Raw genomic sequence first — 19,907 nt, 5'->3', positions numbered from 1 at the left:
GCTGTAGTAAAACAAAACTGCATGAATCTACCATCTAAACTTTTTGCTTAAACAAAAAGGAATTACAGTGACAGCTGAGCTACCTATGCCATCTATTGATTTACATATTACTTCAGCAGAAAAACTGCCTTAAAATTTCAACCAAGTTTTCCAACCATTTTAATTAGAATGCCAAATACCATTTACAAAAAACAACACAGATGCTAGTCAAACTTGAATCTACCCAATAACAGAAGTGTAAGAACCTATCAAAGCTTTCTTGTATTTCTTGAAATGTGTCATTTTCTGCTAGTCCAAAGTACTGTAGATTTAAACTACTTATATATTATGCTGAAACATGAAAAATATTGCTAACATGAAATATAACCTTAATAATTGAAAGTGCTTGCATTTTTACAATGCCTAAAAGTTTGGTTCTACTTTGAGAATTCATTCATGCTTCAAATTACTATGAAATTATTACTGTTGGAAGATTAAGAATTTATAAAAAATGGGTTTTGGTGTACTTTAAAACAGAAACAGATGAAACTTATCACATTTTAGTTAATTTCAAAGCAAACCAAGTATCTTACAATACATATGCACATACATTTTGTACATCATCTGATTACAAAAATTAATGCTTTTTTGAATACTGATAATACAATTAACTGAAGATACATCACCAAAAATTTCTGCCTGAAAAGATTCAGTATCCTTTCCCACATAAAACCATACTAATTCTGATGTCTCAAAATACAAGGCCAAACCCTGTTAAATTTAAAAACACCAAAGCTTCATATGTCGGTACAAATGTTGTTTTCTGAAATGAAACACTGCTCCTATACATTGCTACATTAAAATTCTTTGTTACCCATTCATAGAGAGAGGCACTTTTGCTTTTGTATTTACAATGCTTGTAAAATACTATACCTTGATCATTTTCATGTGATTACAACCCTCTCTTTGTAATCAAACCAAAAAATAACACCATTATATTCTTTGGAATATAATACATCATAGATAAAGAATCTTTCAAATAACCATTAGTAGTTCTGTTACTGTGTATTTTTTTTATTAGCATACATTTCTTCCAGATCTCAATTAAGTACTACAGATAGGGGATGAATTGTCACTGTGCTTTAAAGAATGTCAACATCAATAAACGTATATTAAATCTAAATGACAAGTTACATAATTCTCAATTTTTCCATAGGGCTAAAAAAAAGCAGCAATGACAGAAATTTGCAAAATGTTTTGGAATGCAAGATCAAGGACCTGTTAATCTGATCCCAAACAACTTTGCCTTCCAACATATTCTCTAGTTGGCAACATCCACTGCAATAAATGCAGTTACATTTCTTTAGGTAACCCTTTTTATAAAAAAGGATAATGTGGCCATGAACTAACAGTTGTAAAGTAAGATCTATTAAAAACTGCCTATGTACATGTTTCCTGCAGTTATTTTTGTTGTTTTGCATTGTCACAGCTCCAGCAGCTTACATATCATGAAGAGTACTACAGAGTACTGCAACTCTAGATGCACGATTTTTTTTCTTCATATCAATGTAGTTAAATGTCAAACCATAAAAGACACTTATGAGAGATTTTAAATGCTTATCACATCTTGAGGTAGACTGATCTCCAAAATAAAGCTCTTCTACACTTTGATTCGTTCATGACCAACTTCCTTTTGGATCCTTCTCCTTGGAAAAATCTTTCGTTTAAGTGCAATTAGCTGAGAAGAGAAAAAAAATTTACAATATTTAGTTCTCTGCTGGGCTAGAGGTGCACAGGTGATCAAGCTTTCATCCTAGAAATCATAAAATCGGTACCATCCATAGTAATTAAGTGAATACTGTCTTTTTTTTCCCACTGCACAGGAATAAAATACTCAAATTCATCTATTAGGAATGCACACATTTCCACTGGACTTCTCAATAACCAGAAGACAAGCAGGAATTGAAAAATACAGCATACCTATATTCTGGTTATTTTAAAGTTAGTTGGTGTGTTTAAATTAATGTAACACCAGGCTACATTCAGTTTCTAGAAGATCAACACAAAGCTGGCATCTTAAAACAGTATTTATATACCTAGCTGTACTGAGTTGAGTAACCCCTTCCAAAACTAAGTTACCAAGAGAGGGCAAGTTTCCTAATATATACAAAAGGCTGAAAATCAAGGGAAAGATTCATGCAAAAGTTACAGGTGGGAAAAAAAATAATAATCAAAAGCCAACCTTTCAAGAATTACACCCTCTTCATCAGACCACGGAAAGTGTTACTTAAGGCCCCAACCTGCAAAGAATTACCCATATGATTTGTTCCATTGACTCCCTCTAAGTTTAGCAGGATTAATCATGTTCAAGAAAGCCATTTTACACTTGCAGAAGTGGAGGGTTGTTGTTTTTTTTCTCCTTCAAGTCAGATTCAAAACATTTTTAATTCAATACGAGTCTTTGCACTTACTTAGGGAGATTCTAAATACCTTCTGATTCTCTTCAGGACTAGAATATTCCTATTACTTAAATTTCCTTCCTGATAATTTACTTTGCAGTTTTACAGATACACGTGTTAATAGACTGAGAATTTAAAAACCAGTTCCTGATTTTGAGCACCCAAATTCAGCACAATGATGATGGACTTCACAGTCACAAGGTGCCTGAAAAGGGAATACCATTCTCCTACCCCCCATATGACTCTTTTCAAGGAATTTCAACATGACTAAAGAATTGAAGCAACATAATCATTAGTCATGTAATATCTTCACTTCTTTTATGAAGGAAAAATCCTAGCTACTATTCGAAACCTACTTAAAAAATCCCATTTTATGTTATCCCGAAGATACAGCAATCAATTATGAAGTACTACAGATTTGATAAGGAGATATTAATGTTACCTGTTCAGCAAAAAATGAGATGACTGTAAATACAATAAGTGTTACTAGAACACAATGGGTCCAGAATTTGAGCTGGTCTCTATATGTCCTCCTGCACAAAGAAAGGAAACAGAAAAATATCTTCATATATTATAAATGCAAATACATAAACTTTAAAGAGTTTCCATGAAACAGGCAAAGGAAGTTTTTTCCAGTTCTTAAAGGACAGACAGAAGAAGGATGGAGGCTGTCTCTTCACAAAGAGCTACATGGAGAGGACCAAGGGGCAACCGGTACAAGTTGGACTGCGAGAGGTTCCATCTTGATACAAGAAATTTTTTTTTACAGGGAGAAAATCATGCACTGGAACAACCTCCTCAGGGACCTGGCCCACCACTGGAGGTTTTGAAGATGTGACTGGACAGGGTGCTAGATAATCTCATCTAGGTTCCCTTTCCCACATAATGTTGGACTATATGATCTTCCAAGGTCCCTTCCAAACTGGACTATCCTACGATTCTGTAAAACATTTTGATAAACACCGATTTCCACCAGTACTTCAGCATGCTTTAACCCTCCCCAATAGAAATCTGCTGTGGCTACAAACAAGTAAAAATAAAGTGTTCTTTTGAAGCTAACAAAGTCTTGATGGATGTTCTCAAAAAGGGAACCAACAATATGTCTACTCCTCCAACATAAATTTCTACAGCTAACTGCTGAAATGGGTTTGCCCACCACTTCCTCTTGCCACTGCTACAGCAGGGCTTGTAGCACTACAATCCACACTTATTGTCACCTACAATCCTTCTGATTCCTTCTACAGTTCCTCTAATATTTTCTCTTTACTTACTAACAGCTATTTCTCATAATTTGCTGATCAGCAACAAAATTACTATACTAGTCTTCTTGCCTCATTTTTTATCACTGTAGGCCAACCTTTTGCTTGTATTCTCAAATCAACTACCCTAATTTTTGAAGTTTTTATTTGTAAACTGGCAAGAGGTAAAACACACATAAAAATTTTACACATTATGTAAAAATGACACACGTTTCTCCAGCTGATCATTGCTGTTTGACAGGGTTTTTTTTAAAAAAAAAAAAAATCACTAAGAAACATAACAGTTTATATTGCTCCTCTGCAACAGACATTTCAAACAAAAGGTTTTGAGTTTTTTCTGCATTTAAAGAAAGCCAGAAATTATTAAAAAAAAAAAAACACCAAAAAAACCCACACCCAAATCACTTTTTCTTTGAATTAGGTTAGAGACAATTAATGAAGTGTTAATGACTTTAGGAGGATCAGAAAAATCCGTATCCTGCAACCCCCAAATTTTAGTCCATTCAAATATTTTCACATTATTTTCACTGTTAACTTCTTCATTACAAAACTAGGGGTGGGGAATGGCTTATACCAATATGTTCTATAATTATATGCTATTGCACTACAATAATGTGAAGAGAACCTGTGTAACATACCATTCTTGGAGTTCGTGCATGTGAAGGAAACGATTCCGATATTCTCTTGGCAGTTCAAATTGGGAAGGTATTGGAAACATTGATTCATAAAAATCCCTAAGCACTGCTTTCACTGTCTGTGCATCCTTATGATTGTGATCAATATTGTCATTTAGGCAAACAAATTTTCTAAAAAACAAGAAGTCGTCAGAATATTTCTTTAATAATATAGCAAAGGTATTGCCAAACCAAGAACACAGAATCCTTTCAAACAAAATTGTTACAGTATCCTTTTAAAACTAAATTGATATATATGATACTGGTAATCGGTTCTCTTATTGCTGCATTATTTAAAATTAATTGGAGTTTAATTCTACGAGTACCAATAGTGAGTCAAAACCTCTGAGGAATGCAATAACAAGCGGCATTTCTCTCTCTTCTACTTATGCAATGCTGCCATCTAATGGGCACTACTGTGTCTCATCCCAGAGCCCACCACCACCGGCTACAGAGCAGATTAGGAAGCCAACGTTATGATTTGCCTAAGGGTTTTTAAAGTTTTACATAAATTATAATGAGTATCTTAAATAACAAAGTGAGCGCCACTGTAGGAGGTAAACATACTAAATTAATACTGCACTCTTCAGAGAAAGTCAACATAAAAACTATACAAGATTGTACAAGAACGCAAAGCTTGGTCCCCAAGGCTCCGAGTCACTGGGAACACTATGCAAACTGGGCAGGACATGACTTGAATCACAGACCTAATGCTGAACTTGTGTAATCAACCAAAATACAAACAACCACCACCTGGACAGAACATGTATGGAAATCACTGTGACAAAATAAGCATGTTCCTGATAATGCCTCTTGCGGAGGGTTATTTCTCATATAAGAAACATGTAACTATCTAAATCATTGCTTATTACTGAAAATAAAGCAGCAGCTAGTGTGCTGGATGGCTATGTACCCTTGGCCACTCTGACCTGGTGCCTGACAACAAAAATCCCTTTTCCCACATATAGGCAAGGTTATGTGCTTTATTTATATTGTGAGATACAAGACCCTTACATTTTCCCCAGAGAGAGAAATCATATCCGGTGACATGTGTCTTGTAACTGCTAACCTTTGTAAATAAGTAGTTCTGGTCAGCTGTATTCTCTATAGTATGGTGTGCTCTTTCAAAGAGCAAAGTTCATACTTCCTACATGAAGCTGGAAATAAGCAGAACTCTACAGCACATGAATCTGCCTACACAGGCCATTACCACTTTTCCTCAGCCTGTACTGAATCTGGCATAACCGGTAAGCTTGCTCTAGACAATTACATGCACAGGATAAACAGCCACTCAAATCACTACTCAAATCCGAGAAGAACAAAATACGCCTCTCCTCTTCAAAGATGAGCAGGCTATGTCTACACTATCAAGTAATACTATGCAAAGCAGCTGGTTATGGCAGTCATATGTCTATACTATAAGCATTTTGGGAGTTCACTTTGTACTGTCCCTGACCTTGTCCCTTGGACTGGCAGCTCATTAGCCCTGGGAATGCAGTAGCTGCACTCCTGGAGTGTATATCCCTGTTTAGCTTCATCTGAAAGAGACACAGTTTACAGACTGAAAGGTTGCTACACATAGCAAACCAAAGCACAGTAAGTGGGACTGATGGGGATATTAACTTGTTTCAAATGGAAAGACTGGTTTAATCCGCCCAAAAGAAACCAAACCTGACATTTCTTTGAATATTCCAGAATTAATGCCTAGATGATTAAGGCTCACTTTTCCTTAAAGGATGCAAACCAAACATTTTAGGCAGATCAATAAGTGAACAATACTTCTAGTTCATTGCAAGAGAGACACTGAATACCTGTTTTTAGAGACTTTGTATAATTATTGTTTTATATGCAGGGAAAATGTGGCAGAGAAAGAAATGGCACACCTACATAGCCACATCAGCTCTCCTTTGCTGACAAGATATGACTGCGGTACTGCACTATACTTCACAGGAATACAGCCCAAGCAATTGACTCAACCTCACTCCATGAACCAGCCAACAATCTGGGACTGAAATATGCTATTGTTCCTTAAGAAGAAAGAAAATAACCAAAACCACAAAAGGGTATGCATATATGGGGTCTCAAGGTTGAGTCCATAATAGCATGCCAGTGTATCGTATCAAAGTTGGGGAAAATTCAAGGCAGATCAGCTCACCTACCTCATCTTGCCTACTGAGGTGCCTTGAGACAACAGTCTGGACACCCTTACTCAGCACATCCTCATCTCAGGATGCAATCACTCAGAACAGGCAGCTCCATTTTAAGTTGCTAGAAGGCCTCAATCCACTTGGCTTACTCATATCACAACCAACACAGCATCAGGATCAAGGCTGACATCAGCAACCACCCTTCAAAATCAGAAGCCAGTGATTGCAAGCATGAACTTGAACACAGAAGGTCAGAAACTCATGTTATGTGCCCTCCTTGGGTCTAACAGGGCTTGAGAAATAGAGGAGGAAGAGGAAGAAGCAGGATGACTGAGGGCAGCGCCTGCTTTTCTTTTGAACTGGGTCATTGCAGGAACTGGAATGCAGGACTTACGTGGCCAGAAAGCACTCTTGCAAGAGTAGACACAAACAACCTTCAGCTGCAAAATGTCTCAAGACTAGCATTCCCCTTTCTGAATGAATGGCCTACCAAATAGTAGTACAGTGTAACAGGCAAGTGAGCAAGTGAAAACCTACTCTTTATCTACAAACAGTGTAGCTTTACAGCCAGCTGAGATTACCCAATAGCTTGCTGTGACCTGCAAGAGGTTTCACTTTCCCTGGCCCAAGGTACCTGGGCCTACTTTCCTCCTTGTTCTGTTTTTTGACACTTGTCAGACCCCACCTTGAAGCCCAACTCATTGAATTGGCAGAGAACTCTAGTTTTCTGAAGACAGAAGCAAGATGCAAGATAAAAACATGCAACTGAGAGCAAGGAAGAGGATGAGGAGTGGAGGCAGTCTCACTTCCAAGACAGCTAGCTATTACATTCCCTTACCCCTTGTCAAACCCCAGTCTTATGCAATGGGCTCAGGACTACAGTTAAATGCTTCTGCAAAGCAGATTCAGACTTGAGTTTCAAATACAGCTTCCTTTGCTTTGCAAGGTGGTTGCTGTGAAATGTGTTCTTATTTTTACTTTAACATTTATTTTCGCCATTTATCTCACAGTCATTTCAGGAGCTTAATTCAACACTAAAGAGCTTATTCTCAGATTTGGATATCTAAACCTTTTACTACTACAGAATGAAGGAACAGGGGACTGCCTTCCAGCTTTGAATTGTTTCTCTACAAATATTTTTAAAAACATAAATCATAATACCTCTTGCCATGTAACAGCGCACGAAAGCTTAATGGATATGCAAAACTGGTTTTGTAACAAAATGATCCACACAGTTTTTATTCATAAATTGTTGCATAAGCAGATCAAAATACTCTTCCGTTAGAATAAAGTTGCCTGCAATATAAACTGTATGCCCTCTAGAACGGCAAAAATGAAAGCTTCAAAAATAACTGAATTTCATCTAGACATTCTCAAAGGTTTTAGATATATAAAAATGTAACCAATTAATGAAAGAACCCCTAGCATAACAGAGAGATCAGCCATTCAGTTAAATAGAAAAAATTGTAAGTACTTTTGGTTAAAATTGTTCTTACCCTGTAACACACAGTGTAGAAACACATGGCAATAATTTATTTTTCCAACATAGCTTAAACAGTTGAAGCAGAATATTAAAGCCACCTCAAAACTTCATACAAATAAAAAAACAGGTTACCTGGGATTTTTTCGTATGTCATCCAGCTGACCAACTACATGAGAAACATTTGTGCGAATCATTTTGAAGGCAATTTCCTCTTCTCCCATGATTTCAAACCTTATTGTTAAAATAGTATTTATACATTAATAAAACCACCTAAAGTCAGGTTCAATAAATATTAGTATTTTATTTAATAACTAACTTCTAATCTGACTGGCCAACCTTCATTAGAATTTGCCATTTGCTTTCTATCAGTATATATACATTTTTTGGCTAATGCTCTTGCACAGAACCACATTCCAACAGGATTTATTAGTCGTATAAATCAGAGAACTGAACTCCAATACCAAGTATATAAACTATGAATTCTGTCATAAAAGTAACAATTGATCCGAGAGCAGATACAGCACTATTTACTTTTTTTAGTGTTTTTCTTTTTGAACACACAGCATTTACAACTGTCATTTATAATTAAACTTCAGACACGAGAAAACATTCTTATCTTCCAATCTTCAACAGAAGAATATATAAACCTACAACCTCAAATACAAATAAAACCTTCCTCACCCACCTAATCAGTAACTTGCAAACAAGTACATAAAATGCAGAAGTATCATATAATCTCTGAAAGGTATCTTGAGTTGAGAAGCATTTTAACCCACTTTAACAGTCTTACTAGAGGTACCACACTTACATTTTTCACCTTTCTTATCTTGATATAAGAAAACATCCTGCCTGCTCCTTTTAGTCTCACCTGAGAAATTATTCCATTTATAAAGCTCACAAATTAATAATGAAATTATTTAAGTTCAACAGAATGAAAGAGCAACATATATCCTAATGATATAAATACATTACTATCAATCAGTTTAAGTACAGCAAGTCTTTGCCCCCACCCTAACAACTGTCAATCTCATTTTTTATGTCAGCTTTTGAGTTTTAGCATAAACTCTCCTGGGAAGGGAATTATTTATAAAGCTTACAGCACAACTTGAAGTACTATAAATTAACATATAATCATGTCCAAAAGCTGCCTCTAAGCAGCATCTATAACCTCCTTTCATTCTACAGTTTTATTTGACTTCGTAGCCACTCCTGGGGCAACTGCATGCTTCAAACTCCCCACCACCCACCCCTGCCCAACACCACTGCTGAAGCAATGGACAGGAGACAAGACTATGAGTTCCACACCAGCAAACTGCCTCATTGCAACGCAACTGGTTCGCAGATTTCAAAGAAGAAAGATCTGAGAGAACCTATCTCAGGCAGATCTACACAAACACAATTATTCAGACAAACCCATGGTCACGACCATGGTTTGTCCTGCCCTTTCCAACAGGGGATGGAAACCTTTGTGTTGTCCCCCTCTCTCCCTGCTTCTCACTCCTCTAACCTTGCAGGAAAGCTACAAGGTAGTTAGGGCTAAAACACTTTTCTTTTCTTAAGCTTCAGTAGAAGAAAGGATGAAGCAGATTTACAACTTCCAGGCACAGGACAGGCTCTTTCTTCCTTTTTATGCTACTTTAACTGCCCTGACTCATATGACTACATATAATCAATTTATATAGCCATCTAAAGATGATCTGGCTTACTGTTGTACAACACAAATTAGGATCTGACCAAAGATGACACGCAGCATATTTAGTCTACTAAACAGGAAACTGGGGGGGGGGGGGGCGGGGAAATCACATAATTCTGCATGATGAAACATACATAAGTAGATACCAGTATGTTTCTTCAGTTCCAATGTTACAATAAATTGAGCTGAGATTTGTTAACATACACAATCAATCTTTGGTCATGTATATATTTATACCTCTTATTACAAAACCTAGCATAGCTTTTCACAGGACTGTAACAACATACCTGTATTTGTTTTTGTCCTTGTATGCCTTACGAATTCTGTCAGTCACAGGTTTGCAATTAGTCACTAGGTTTTTTGTTACTGGAGGCTGGAAGAAAACATTGTTTAGATTACAGGTTACTGAAAATTACAGTCTGTACTTTGTAGAAAACCTGTATTACAGCTAGAAAAGCCTGTGTATGCTTTACTCTCCTGGAATGAAAAGCAATAGTTTCTTGATCATCTCTTGAAGGAAAAAACAAAAACAACAAAAAAAGATACTGGTGCATAACATCACAATTTCCTATGCAAACAATACTATATGAAAGATACAGATTATTTTTGGCAAAAACATTGCAAGTTCTGGATTTCATCCTCAATAAAATCTTTAGAAATTCTACTCATTTTACAGCTGTCTGACATTCCTCTGATAGAGGCCACCAGTAACACGGGCCAGGCAAACTCTGTAGAACAGCTGATACACGAGGCCTTATTTCTATCACAAGCTATGTTGAAACAATTCTGGGAAATAAAATCCCTGTTCTCAAGGGATATTCTATGGTACTAGACTCATTCCAAGAAATTTAGCTGTTGCAGACAACAGGAATAAATCAGGCCTCTGTACTAAACACGAACACTATTTTGTTACTATTTGAACTGACTGATAACAGTACATTAGGCATTACTGCTTAGATTATTAATATTTTACTAATTCCCCAAAAGGATTAGAAGTAATGTGGCATTGTTCCCAGCCACTGAGAACTATTTTTAACCCCATCTTAAAACATATTAATGGCAGCCACCCTTTACTTCTACTCTTCAAAGTTTTTACTTCACAGAATTTTGAAGACAGAATAATAGAGGCAAAATGAAGTAAGGCTATACTGGATGTAATGTCCTCAAACTGAGCAGAATTCTCATATCCATACTTCCACCTCTTCAAATCAGGCTGACAGAACGGCTTTATATAGAACTCAGCTGGAATTAAGACTGTGGGGAAAATATTTTTAAAGCCTGGTAATATACAGGATAGATGTCCAGAGGGAAGGAAATAAAAAGAAAAAACTCAATATTCATATACATTTATCTACACACATTGTAGATCTCTGTACTATGATTTGCAAGTTGAGGATGAATAACGTTCTTCTACCCAAAAGTTCATGAACTGTACTCATCCAAATTATTTTTGCTTTGATACGGTATTGGTTTGAAGCTATAAAACACAAGGTCATCAATTCAGCAAAGTACATGCACGCTTTTTTTCAAATGCATAGGTTGATGCAGGAATGAAATTCTCATTGTAAAAGATATTCAGGTATTAGTACGAGATTTAAAGATTCTAGATTTCAACTTTCCAGCAGGTTTTAATGAGAATTTAACCACTAGAATAGAAATTAAGGACTTAAATGCTTAAGTGACATCTAGTCCTAAGACCTCAGATTTCACAGGACAACAGAATGGTTTAAGTTGGAAGGGACTTCAGGAGCTCATCTGGTCCAAGCCCCATGCTCATGCAGGGCCACCCGGTGATAGTCGTTCAAGACTGTCCAGACAGCTTTTGAGTATCTCCAGGGATGGAGACCACTTAGTCACACTCACAGTTAAAAAACTGTTTCCTAGTGTTCAGAGGGAACCTCCTGTGTTTTCAGTTTGTGCCCACTGCCTCTTGTCCTGTCACTGGGCCCTACTGGGAATAGGGCTCCATCTTCTTTGTGCCCTCCCTTCAGGTGTTTATATACATCAATGCGATTCCCCCTTGAGACTACTCTTTAGGCTAATTGCAGCTCTCTCATCCTTTACTCATAAGAGAAATGCTCCAGCCCCTTAATCACCTTCATGGCTCTTTACTGGACTCCATCCAGTATGCCCATGTGTCCCTTGTACTGAGGAGCCTGGAACTGGACACAGCACTCCAGGTGTGGCCTCATCACTGCCAAGCAGAGGGAATGGTCAGCTCCCTTGACCTGCTGGCAACACTTTGCCTAATGCAACCCAGGACACCATTAGCCTTCTTTGTGGCAAGGGCACACTTGGCTCACGTTCAACTTGGTGTCCACCAGAACCCTTGCCTCCTTTCCTGCCAAGCTGCTTTCCAGCTGGGTGGCCCCTAGGATGATACTGGTGCATTGGGTTGTTCCTCCCCAGGTGGAGGACTTTCCACTTCTTGCTGAACTTCATGAGGTTCCTGTCAGTCCATCTTTGGATGTTAAAAGTAGTTAGACTGAAACCTTCAGATAAGGGAGAATTATTCTAAAGATCTCTATCTGATGGTTTGGTGGTTTTCTGGATTTTGTTTTGTTTCTAAATACATGGTTATAATTCAGGTAAAGACATTAGAAAGTTCTAGTCAGAGCGATATAGGGCTTACTATCTTTTTGGTTCACAACAGTGAATTCTCCTAACAAGGATGACTTTAAAAATCCAGCTTTTCGCTGTTTTTGAAGGAAATTAATGGCTTTGTAAGTTAGGAAGTAGCTTGTAAAATTTTCTTTCTATAACACGCATTTCATGTACACACAAGCAGGCATTTTTGTAAATACTTTCCTTCTAGAAATCAAACCAGCTTTTCAAGCACAGTAAACGCATGCTTGGGAAGGAAACCAAACACCATTTAAGACCAATGTTTCTTACCAGATTGGGATCATAATATGCTTCCTGAGTTGGTGGAATGACGTGGATCTGAGTGATGTTGGCAGGAAGAGCTTTAGAGCAATTTATTAGCATTTGTTCTAGACCCGTCAAATCCTAACAGAAAGAGAAGAGAGATAATCCTATTTTCTCACTCTTATAGTTCTAAAAATCCGGGGTGCACAGACATATTTAATGTCACCTACATAACAAATTTCTGTGCTACTGTCAGAAAAAGACAACTTAATATTCAGCAGACCGCAATTCAATAGCTGCTGAAGTCACTGGGATTCCCCATACACCCAACAAAGCAAATGCTCAGTGCATAGTTGAATTGAGACCACATAAAGCATGACAATGTCATTTTCATTTAAGAGGAAAACCACACCTTTACTAATGATATCAGAACAGTACAGAATTCCCAAACTAGCAGTGGCATATTAAAACCCAAATCAAGCAAACAGAAAAGTGAACTGAAAGGACAGGAATATGAGTTTCTGATTAAGGTACAGGCCGGGAACACACTCAAGCAGAGCTGCGTTCCAGCTGTGCCAATGATCTTGTATGCTGTTTCACAAACCAATAATTTCATTGGTTTGTGCCAATTCCTCTCTGTAAAGCAAAAATAGTACACTTTGTTCTCTACCAACTGTCTCTAAACGTGTAAATCCTACAGAGACATGTCTCTGTTTATCAGGTTCCTACAAAACCAGAAATGTGAGTCTTCGCATGTGGTCATAGTATTTACTAGTATGACTTCCTTGCTACCCTTTTTCTCAATTCTTTCTTTAGGCCACAAGTTCCTCAGGGCAAGAACTGTCTTTTACTATGAGCAAGAACAAGGGCAAACACAGCAGGATTCCATTCTTCAGAGCGGTTTTATCAGTTAACATTTTTTGACAAACTCACACTAATTGCTTTCTTGAGCTCGGACACCAGTGATCCTTTTTCTGATACTGCTAGAACTCAACTTAATTGTTGACTCCATAGAACAATGATAAAGCAACAATAATAAGAACAATGTTACATTCTCCAAGTAAAATTTAATAAATGCCAAATGTTGCAGATGCTATAAAGCAAGGATAAAAAAACCATATTACTCATTTTAACAGTTTTGGACTTCAAAACTGAAGTTACTCTAAAAGTTATTGGTAAGGAAAGAGTACCTGCAAACTTAGTGGCAGTTCATGGATTCTCGTGGCCAATGTGCGAATCTCTCTGTCAGACAAAATGCCTGACTGATCTGTATCAACCTCATCGAAGATCTGAGAAATGTTCAGTGGCTGGACTGCACTCATAAGATAGTAGAAATAAGAAAAAGCAAACTGCATATCTTCCGAGTGCCGCACTTTGTGAAACGATGTCTTGTCAAACTCCTCAGGAAACCTATACACGAATGTAAACTAATTTAGTAGTTCAGTTTCTTCAAGTAAAACATTCCCTACCTAAAAACAAATTACCATCTAGAATTTTAAAAGGTCCTCAAAAGTCTCCTTAATTTAGCACAACTATCATGTTGGAATGAATTCCCTGTTTCCTTTATCAAAATATAACTTTAACGAGTAGCCATCAACACATTGAAAATAGCTATAGCAAAGCATCAACAGAAAGGTAAAATTTTCACATTATTCCCAAGACAAACGTACTCACATATCCTGTAGCTCTTGCATAACAGTGCGGTCAATCATGTGAGGCATATGAGCAGGGACTTTCCGAGATGTAAACCCAAATTTGCTGTTTAAAAGCTTATTTACATATCGAAGGGAATCAGCAAATGTATCTTTCAGCTGCCTTCCAAAATGTTTACCATCAGTAAAGTATGACATTTGTTTGAGTAATGACTCTTCTTCCTAAACAGCAGGACAGGCACAAAACAAGGTTACATTACCAAAAACAAAAAAAAAGAATGAAAATATTAAACACACAGGAAAAATGGCATTTCAGCCAGGTGCTAACTAATCCTTTCTGATATTTGAAAATAGGAAGAGAAGTTTTGAATATTTTTCTTCATACTCCTTAGTTCTCTCTTTAAAAACAAAAGATAAAAGATAACCTTTTCCTTAAAATTTTCATGCTTTGATGAAAAGTAGTCTATAAAAAACTTCCTTAATATTTGCTCTCTGACATCTCTCACACACACACTCTAAAGTCCTTGTTTGCTATCAGATTTATTTGTATTAGTGCCTTTTTTTTTGCTGATTATTCATCCATATTTGATAAATTGAAATTCCATGAGTATAAAGTTTCCCCATATAAAATCCAGTCTCAGGCGAACAGAAAGAACTAGTCTTTTAAAAACACAACCCCTTTTGGTTATGCCCTATTTGGAGTAGGGCAAAGCAGTTGCTACCAACTGAAGCACAGTCTCTATCTTCTCTTCCAGAGGTTTTCAAAACTGCCAAAACGCTTTGGCTGGAAGCAGAGGAAGCTTCCTACATGTTTGTTTGATGTGGTCTGGACATTCAGTTTTGGTGGCAGACTTTCAATTTAACTTTTAGAATGCAAGTATTCACCATTATACATATTTTTTATTTTTTTTTTAAACTGGATCCATAGTTGCATAAATGCAATCAAAACAAAACTTAAGCTTTCTGTTTTAGTGCTGTATATGTTTGAACAATAGCACTGTATCAATATACAATGAATAAAAAGTGAATCTGACAAAAAAAACCCACAAAAAAGGCAGTAGAAAGAGAGCATAAATGGCTGTTCAGCTTTTACCACATAGCTAAGAGAGGCCCAGATCTTAAACAAATTAGATTAAGTCAAAAGGAGCTTTCAAAAAAATCTCAGTATTTGCCTCACAGGCAAGACACGTTCAAAATTTACAGATCATAGTAACAGTATTCCACTAAGCACAGAAAGATGCAACTATACCAATAAGCAATGACATTAAGATACTCACATCAAGAAGGTCCTGGAAATACTTCTTTTTCTCCCATGGCAAAAAGCCTTGGTAACTTTCAGCGTAAAACTGTAATTTTCTTCCCACTAGCCCCTCCCTTACATTTGAATCCCCCTGCACATGCCTTTTTCCTCCTTCCGTTCCCTGTGCGTCTTCTCCAGTATCTAAATTCCCAGTATGTTTTGATTTCTGGGTTTCCCTTAAAATTAGTGCATTCAGCACTTTTTCTCGAGTTTCATTTTTACTTCGCATGCTCTGGGAGGGAAGTGTGGATCTAGGCTTTGCTTTATAAATCGGTTTATTTGTGTTCATTGTCACAACAGTCCCCTTTGTTCCTTTAAGCCTCAAAGGAACTTCTTCATTTGCTTTTATTGTTTTTATTTTGCCATTGTTTACATCTTTAAAAGGCTTCTGCCAGCTGGTATGGTTCTTCTGATCTCCTGAACGATTATGCACACTCCTCTTTTCCAAGCCTGTAATACTCTTTACTGTAGTTAAGAACTGGAAAGGTCTCAGGAGAGTAGCCTTAGATAGGTTAAATCCTTTCTGAGTGATATCACCATTTTGTAGTTTTAAGTGCAGGTTCTGCAGTGCTAGCTGAACATCTTCAGGAAGGAGAGACACATTTACTGATGGTATTATCACCTCTTTGTGTAGACTCTCTTTTGTGCCATTTCGTCGTCTCTTGACTCTTGGAAAACGTTTTTCTTCAGGAATATCCTCAAATATAATTTCAACTTCTGGTATTGAAGTTATAGGTTTAAAATCAGAGTCAGATTTTTGCACAGAAGTTGTGTTTAGTTTTGGTTCCTCTCTAGTATCAGCTTCAACAGCTACCTGCATTTTAAACTCTTCATCATTTTTATTTAGAAATGTAAGATTAAAATAGATCACAGTTGCATTCATGCCACTATGCATTATGAGGTGGATAGTCTTCCATTTGTTAGCAACTGAAGCATGTCGGATAATTGGATTATCACTATATGAACCCTCAATTCCTTTCTTGGCTATTTCGCTGAAGCTGAAGTAGGGCAGACATTCACCTTTGGGAATAACATAGTAGGTCTGATTAAGCTGAAGTGTCACCTTGTACATCTCTTCAAAGTGATCTGGGGAAAACAAAACAAAACAAATTTCTGTCGATGTGCACTGTGACGCTTATCATTCATTTTTTTTGATTGTAATATGCCCAGTTAGCTTCGCTATGTTAGCAGGGAGACAGCTTTGTAAAAGGACAGATACTGTAGCTTCTAGTTTCTTGCTCACCTGTCTTCAATAATGAATGTCTAGAACATACTCAAGATATATAAAGCTGGCAGCCATTTCAGTGGTAATTCTAAAAGCCAGTATTTATCACTCTTTCAGTCTCTACCTGAAAAGCCAAAGTGGCTTGTTATCACACATCCCTTAAAATTATGTATCAGTCAGAAGTAACATGCCCATACTACCTTTTTGCCACATTTTAGAAGATTAATGTTACAACGGTTGGATTTCACTGCTACATTGCATCTTGACTCAAGACTCCCAAAATCGGAGAGGCTAAATTGAACTGACTCCTCCCACAGCAAAAAACAGATCAGCTGTCAACTCTCACATGAACAAAATATCGTTGCCAGCAACAGAATTACCAGTAAAACATTTGTCCAGCTGAGATGCAGGGGAGCCTCTATTCTTCCAAACAGGCTAAATTCTTTCATTTCTGTTCCCCTGTCTATAGCACTCAGCACTCTCGATCACTTCACTCACTCCTGCTACTCTTTCATATCAAAATAAACTTCAGACAACTTCACAGGTGACTGAAAGTAGCCTTTGGCAAGAGCACAGAGCCAGGCTTGAACTCATGCTATCAGCATCAGAGAGGTTCTTTAAATTTCTTAACTGCTACAGGCATCACCAAGTCAGCTGTCCTTATCTGGGCAAAGACTGTTTACATAGCTGAAATACAATTTCTCCATTTACAATGTAAGGCTCTTCAGGGGCAAGAAGTTTGATGCTTGCTGCTCCATAACTTATCAAGCACCCCACCTAAGCTTGGTCAATAACTGTTTTGTTAAATAAAGCAGCATGTAATATTGATTCAGGCTTGTATTAGTGAACACAAGAAGCAGCTGACTTTTTCTTCAGCTGCTAGTAGCTATTTTTCACAACTCCATACAGGGCATCTTAGCTTAATCTGAGTGTAATGATGAACAAAAAGGTCAGACAATTCAAGAGAATCCCTACAGAAAGTTTATCAGAGATGTATTTTACATACCCTGGCCACAGTCACCAGCATCAAATCCACAAGAGAGGACATTGCAGGCCTGATCACAGAATTTGTCTGCTAGCCAGGAATTAGCACAGCCTTGGTTACAGTATGAAACACCACTTATTCCTGCACCAAATTGCCATGGTGGTCCATTCCCAATACCTCCAACTGCACCTCCACCAGCAACATAACGACTACTCCCACCGTTACCTACAAGGAGAGAAAACAACAACAACAAAAAAAACCACCAGTCATTTGAAATCCTTATTTCTGAGGAAAGGCACATTTTACGCCACAGTGTTAGAGCTAGACTGAAGAGTTGACAATCTCATTTATCACTGGTGAAATTAAAATGGAGCAAATGCTAACCAGACCTCTGTGAGTTAGTGTAAAATCTATGGTGCGCACAATCTCACTGTAGTAGTTTAGGGACCAACTTAAAATTGCAACAAAAACTCCAACGTATTTTGTCTTAACTTCAAAAAGGCAGGCAAAAACATAGTTTAGTTGTTGTGCTTGCAGTCTTGACGGCACAGTCTTATAGAGTAGTATTACTTCTTCAATCCAGGAGTATCACTTCATTTTCCTACCCTGCACTCCTGAAAATTCGATCTAGAAACTAACAGTGCAGCTTCACAGTCCTGTTATTATTTGGATCCCAAGTCCAAATATACACAGACGCAATACTGCGTTTATATATACATTATACAATAATAACAATTGAATTTCAAAAACCTTCTTTTCAGCTAGTTAAATTGCGTACCCCAAAGATTTTCCTATGCCCTATTATTTGCTATCATTTTCCACAGAAATTCAGAGTTTGCAAGAACTATGGTTTTCATCTGCAAGCCAACTTTTTATTACTGTTATTAAACAAGGCAAACTTTAGTTATAGGAGAACAACAAATTACAGAACTATCCTTCTAAGAAAAACCAGTTCACTTTTTCCTAAACATAGCATTGCCGTCTTACCAGTGCAATCACCTCCATCCCAATCACATGCTGAGTTATTACAAGCTTTATCACAGTAGCCATCTTTAATCCATGAACCAGGACATCCCTCAGCACAGTTTGGCACAGGCCATGTCAAGTAAACCTGGAACAACATTACAATCTCAGACAAGGACTAGCAAATAGAAGTTAACTGAGCTCGTTTCTTGGAATACAAAGACTTAAATTAATGCCTCCCTGTGTATACTGCCTTAAGTATTCACAAAGCTTTACAAAGAGCGTTTAAACCTTACCACCTATGAAGTAAGTGTTATCCCTTTCAAAACAGAAAGAAGAACTGCAGAATTCCTAAAGCCATACAGCAAAGCAGCAGTGGCCAGAAATAGAAAGCAGGACTTCTCAAATCTACTTCTGCAAACAATATTCCAACGAAAATTAATAATTTATCTTTTTCCAGATAAGAAGGGGGAACTTAAACTCTTAAATAGCTATGCAGGTCACTTGTTCTCCTGACTCAAAATGTTTCTTCATTACTAACCAGTCACGAGATAAGCAGCACATGTTGAACATAATCCCCAAAGCATCTGATCCTCTATGACTTAAATAATTCTAAGAATTGCCAAGATAAAAAAAAGTGTGGGGGTGTGTGTATTTTCAGCAGGGGAGGCATTAAAACCACACAGATTTTCCTTTAGGCCTTACTATTTCAAGATTTTTAGCAGCACATTTCCTATTGAAACAGTAGCTGATCAGGTTATCACAAACACCATCATACATAAGCTGACTTTATTATCATAACTGGGAAGAATAACTGAAGAATAATATATACACACTAGCAATATGATTCTGCAGTTATATGCCTATGTCCTTAAGGATTCAAAGCAACTAAAAGCTTCCCAACATCCTCAAGTACCGAAACAGTAATTTTAGGGTAGTGTAAACTAATTTTGTACAACCCTTCTGTGTGTGCACACATCTGCATGTGTGAATTGTTTAATTCAGTAGTCTCTAGCGTCTTGTTATTAATAAATCTTATTTCCTCCATGTCACTCTTGTTGATCAAGATCATGGATGAAAACTATGCTGGCAGTCAGAATCTTTATGCATGACTATTGCTAACAATTTCCTCGTCCTGCTCTCCTTGCTTAAACCCAGCTGTTGAAGGACTAAATTAATTGATGTTCATGAACATGCAACAATGTATCTTTTAGTAAATT

General features: G+C 37.2%; 1 protein-coding gene across 3 annotated transcripts in view; it reads right to left on the bottom strand.

The window, feature by feature from the left end:
- Positions 1–142: 142 nt before the first annotated feature.
- Positions 143–19,907, bottom strand: part of GNPTAB (N-acetylglucosamine-1-phosphate transferase subunits alpha and beta) — a 46,425-nt gene continuing 26,660 nt past the window's right edge. For 2 of the 3 annotated variants that reach the window (XM_056339874.1, XM_056339877.1), the window contains exons 11-21: positions 18,712–18,835; positions 17,746–17,949; positions 15,492–16,600; positions 14,237–14,436; positions 13,753–13,972; positions 12,590–12,703; positions 9,982–10,067; positions 8,134–8,232; positions 4,336–4,503; positions 2,881–2,971; positions 143–1,717 (exon numbers count right to left, since the gene is read on the bottom strand). In XM_056339874.1, the coding sequence (XP_056195849.1) occupies positions 1,640–1,717; positions 2,881–2,971; positions 4,336–4,503; positions 8,134–8,232; positions 9,982–10,067; positions 12,590–12,703; positions 13,753–13,972; positions 14,237–14,436; positions 15,492–16,600; positions 17,746–17,949; positions 18,712–18,835 (2,493 nt within the window). In that variant the 3' untranslated portion in view covers positions 143–1,639. Of the gene's footprint in view, positions 1,718–2,221; positions 2,280–2,880; positions 2,972–4,335; positions 4,504–8,133; positions 8,233–9,981; positions 10,068–12,589; positions 12,704–13,752; positions 13,973–14,236; positions 14,437–15,491; positions 16,601–17,745; positions 17,950–18,711; positions 18,836–19,907 lie in introns of all 3 variants that reach the window. The other variant, XM_056339875.1, reaches the window with a different exon arrangement.

This window comes from Falco biarmicus, chromosome 5 (genome assembly GCF_023638135.1).
Source record: "Falco biarmicus isolate bFalBia1 chromosome 5, bFalBia1.pri, whole genome shotgun sequence".
In the NCBI taxonomy this organism is placed as follows: Eukaryota; Metazoa; Chordata; class Aves; order Falconiformes; family Falconidae; genus Falco; species Falco biarmicus.
This window is presented reverse-complemented; position numbering and strand designations above follow the sequence as displayed.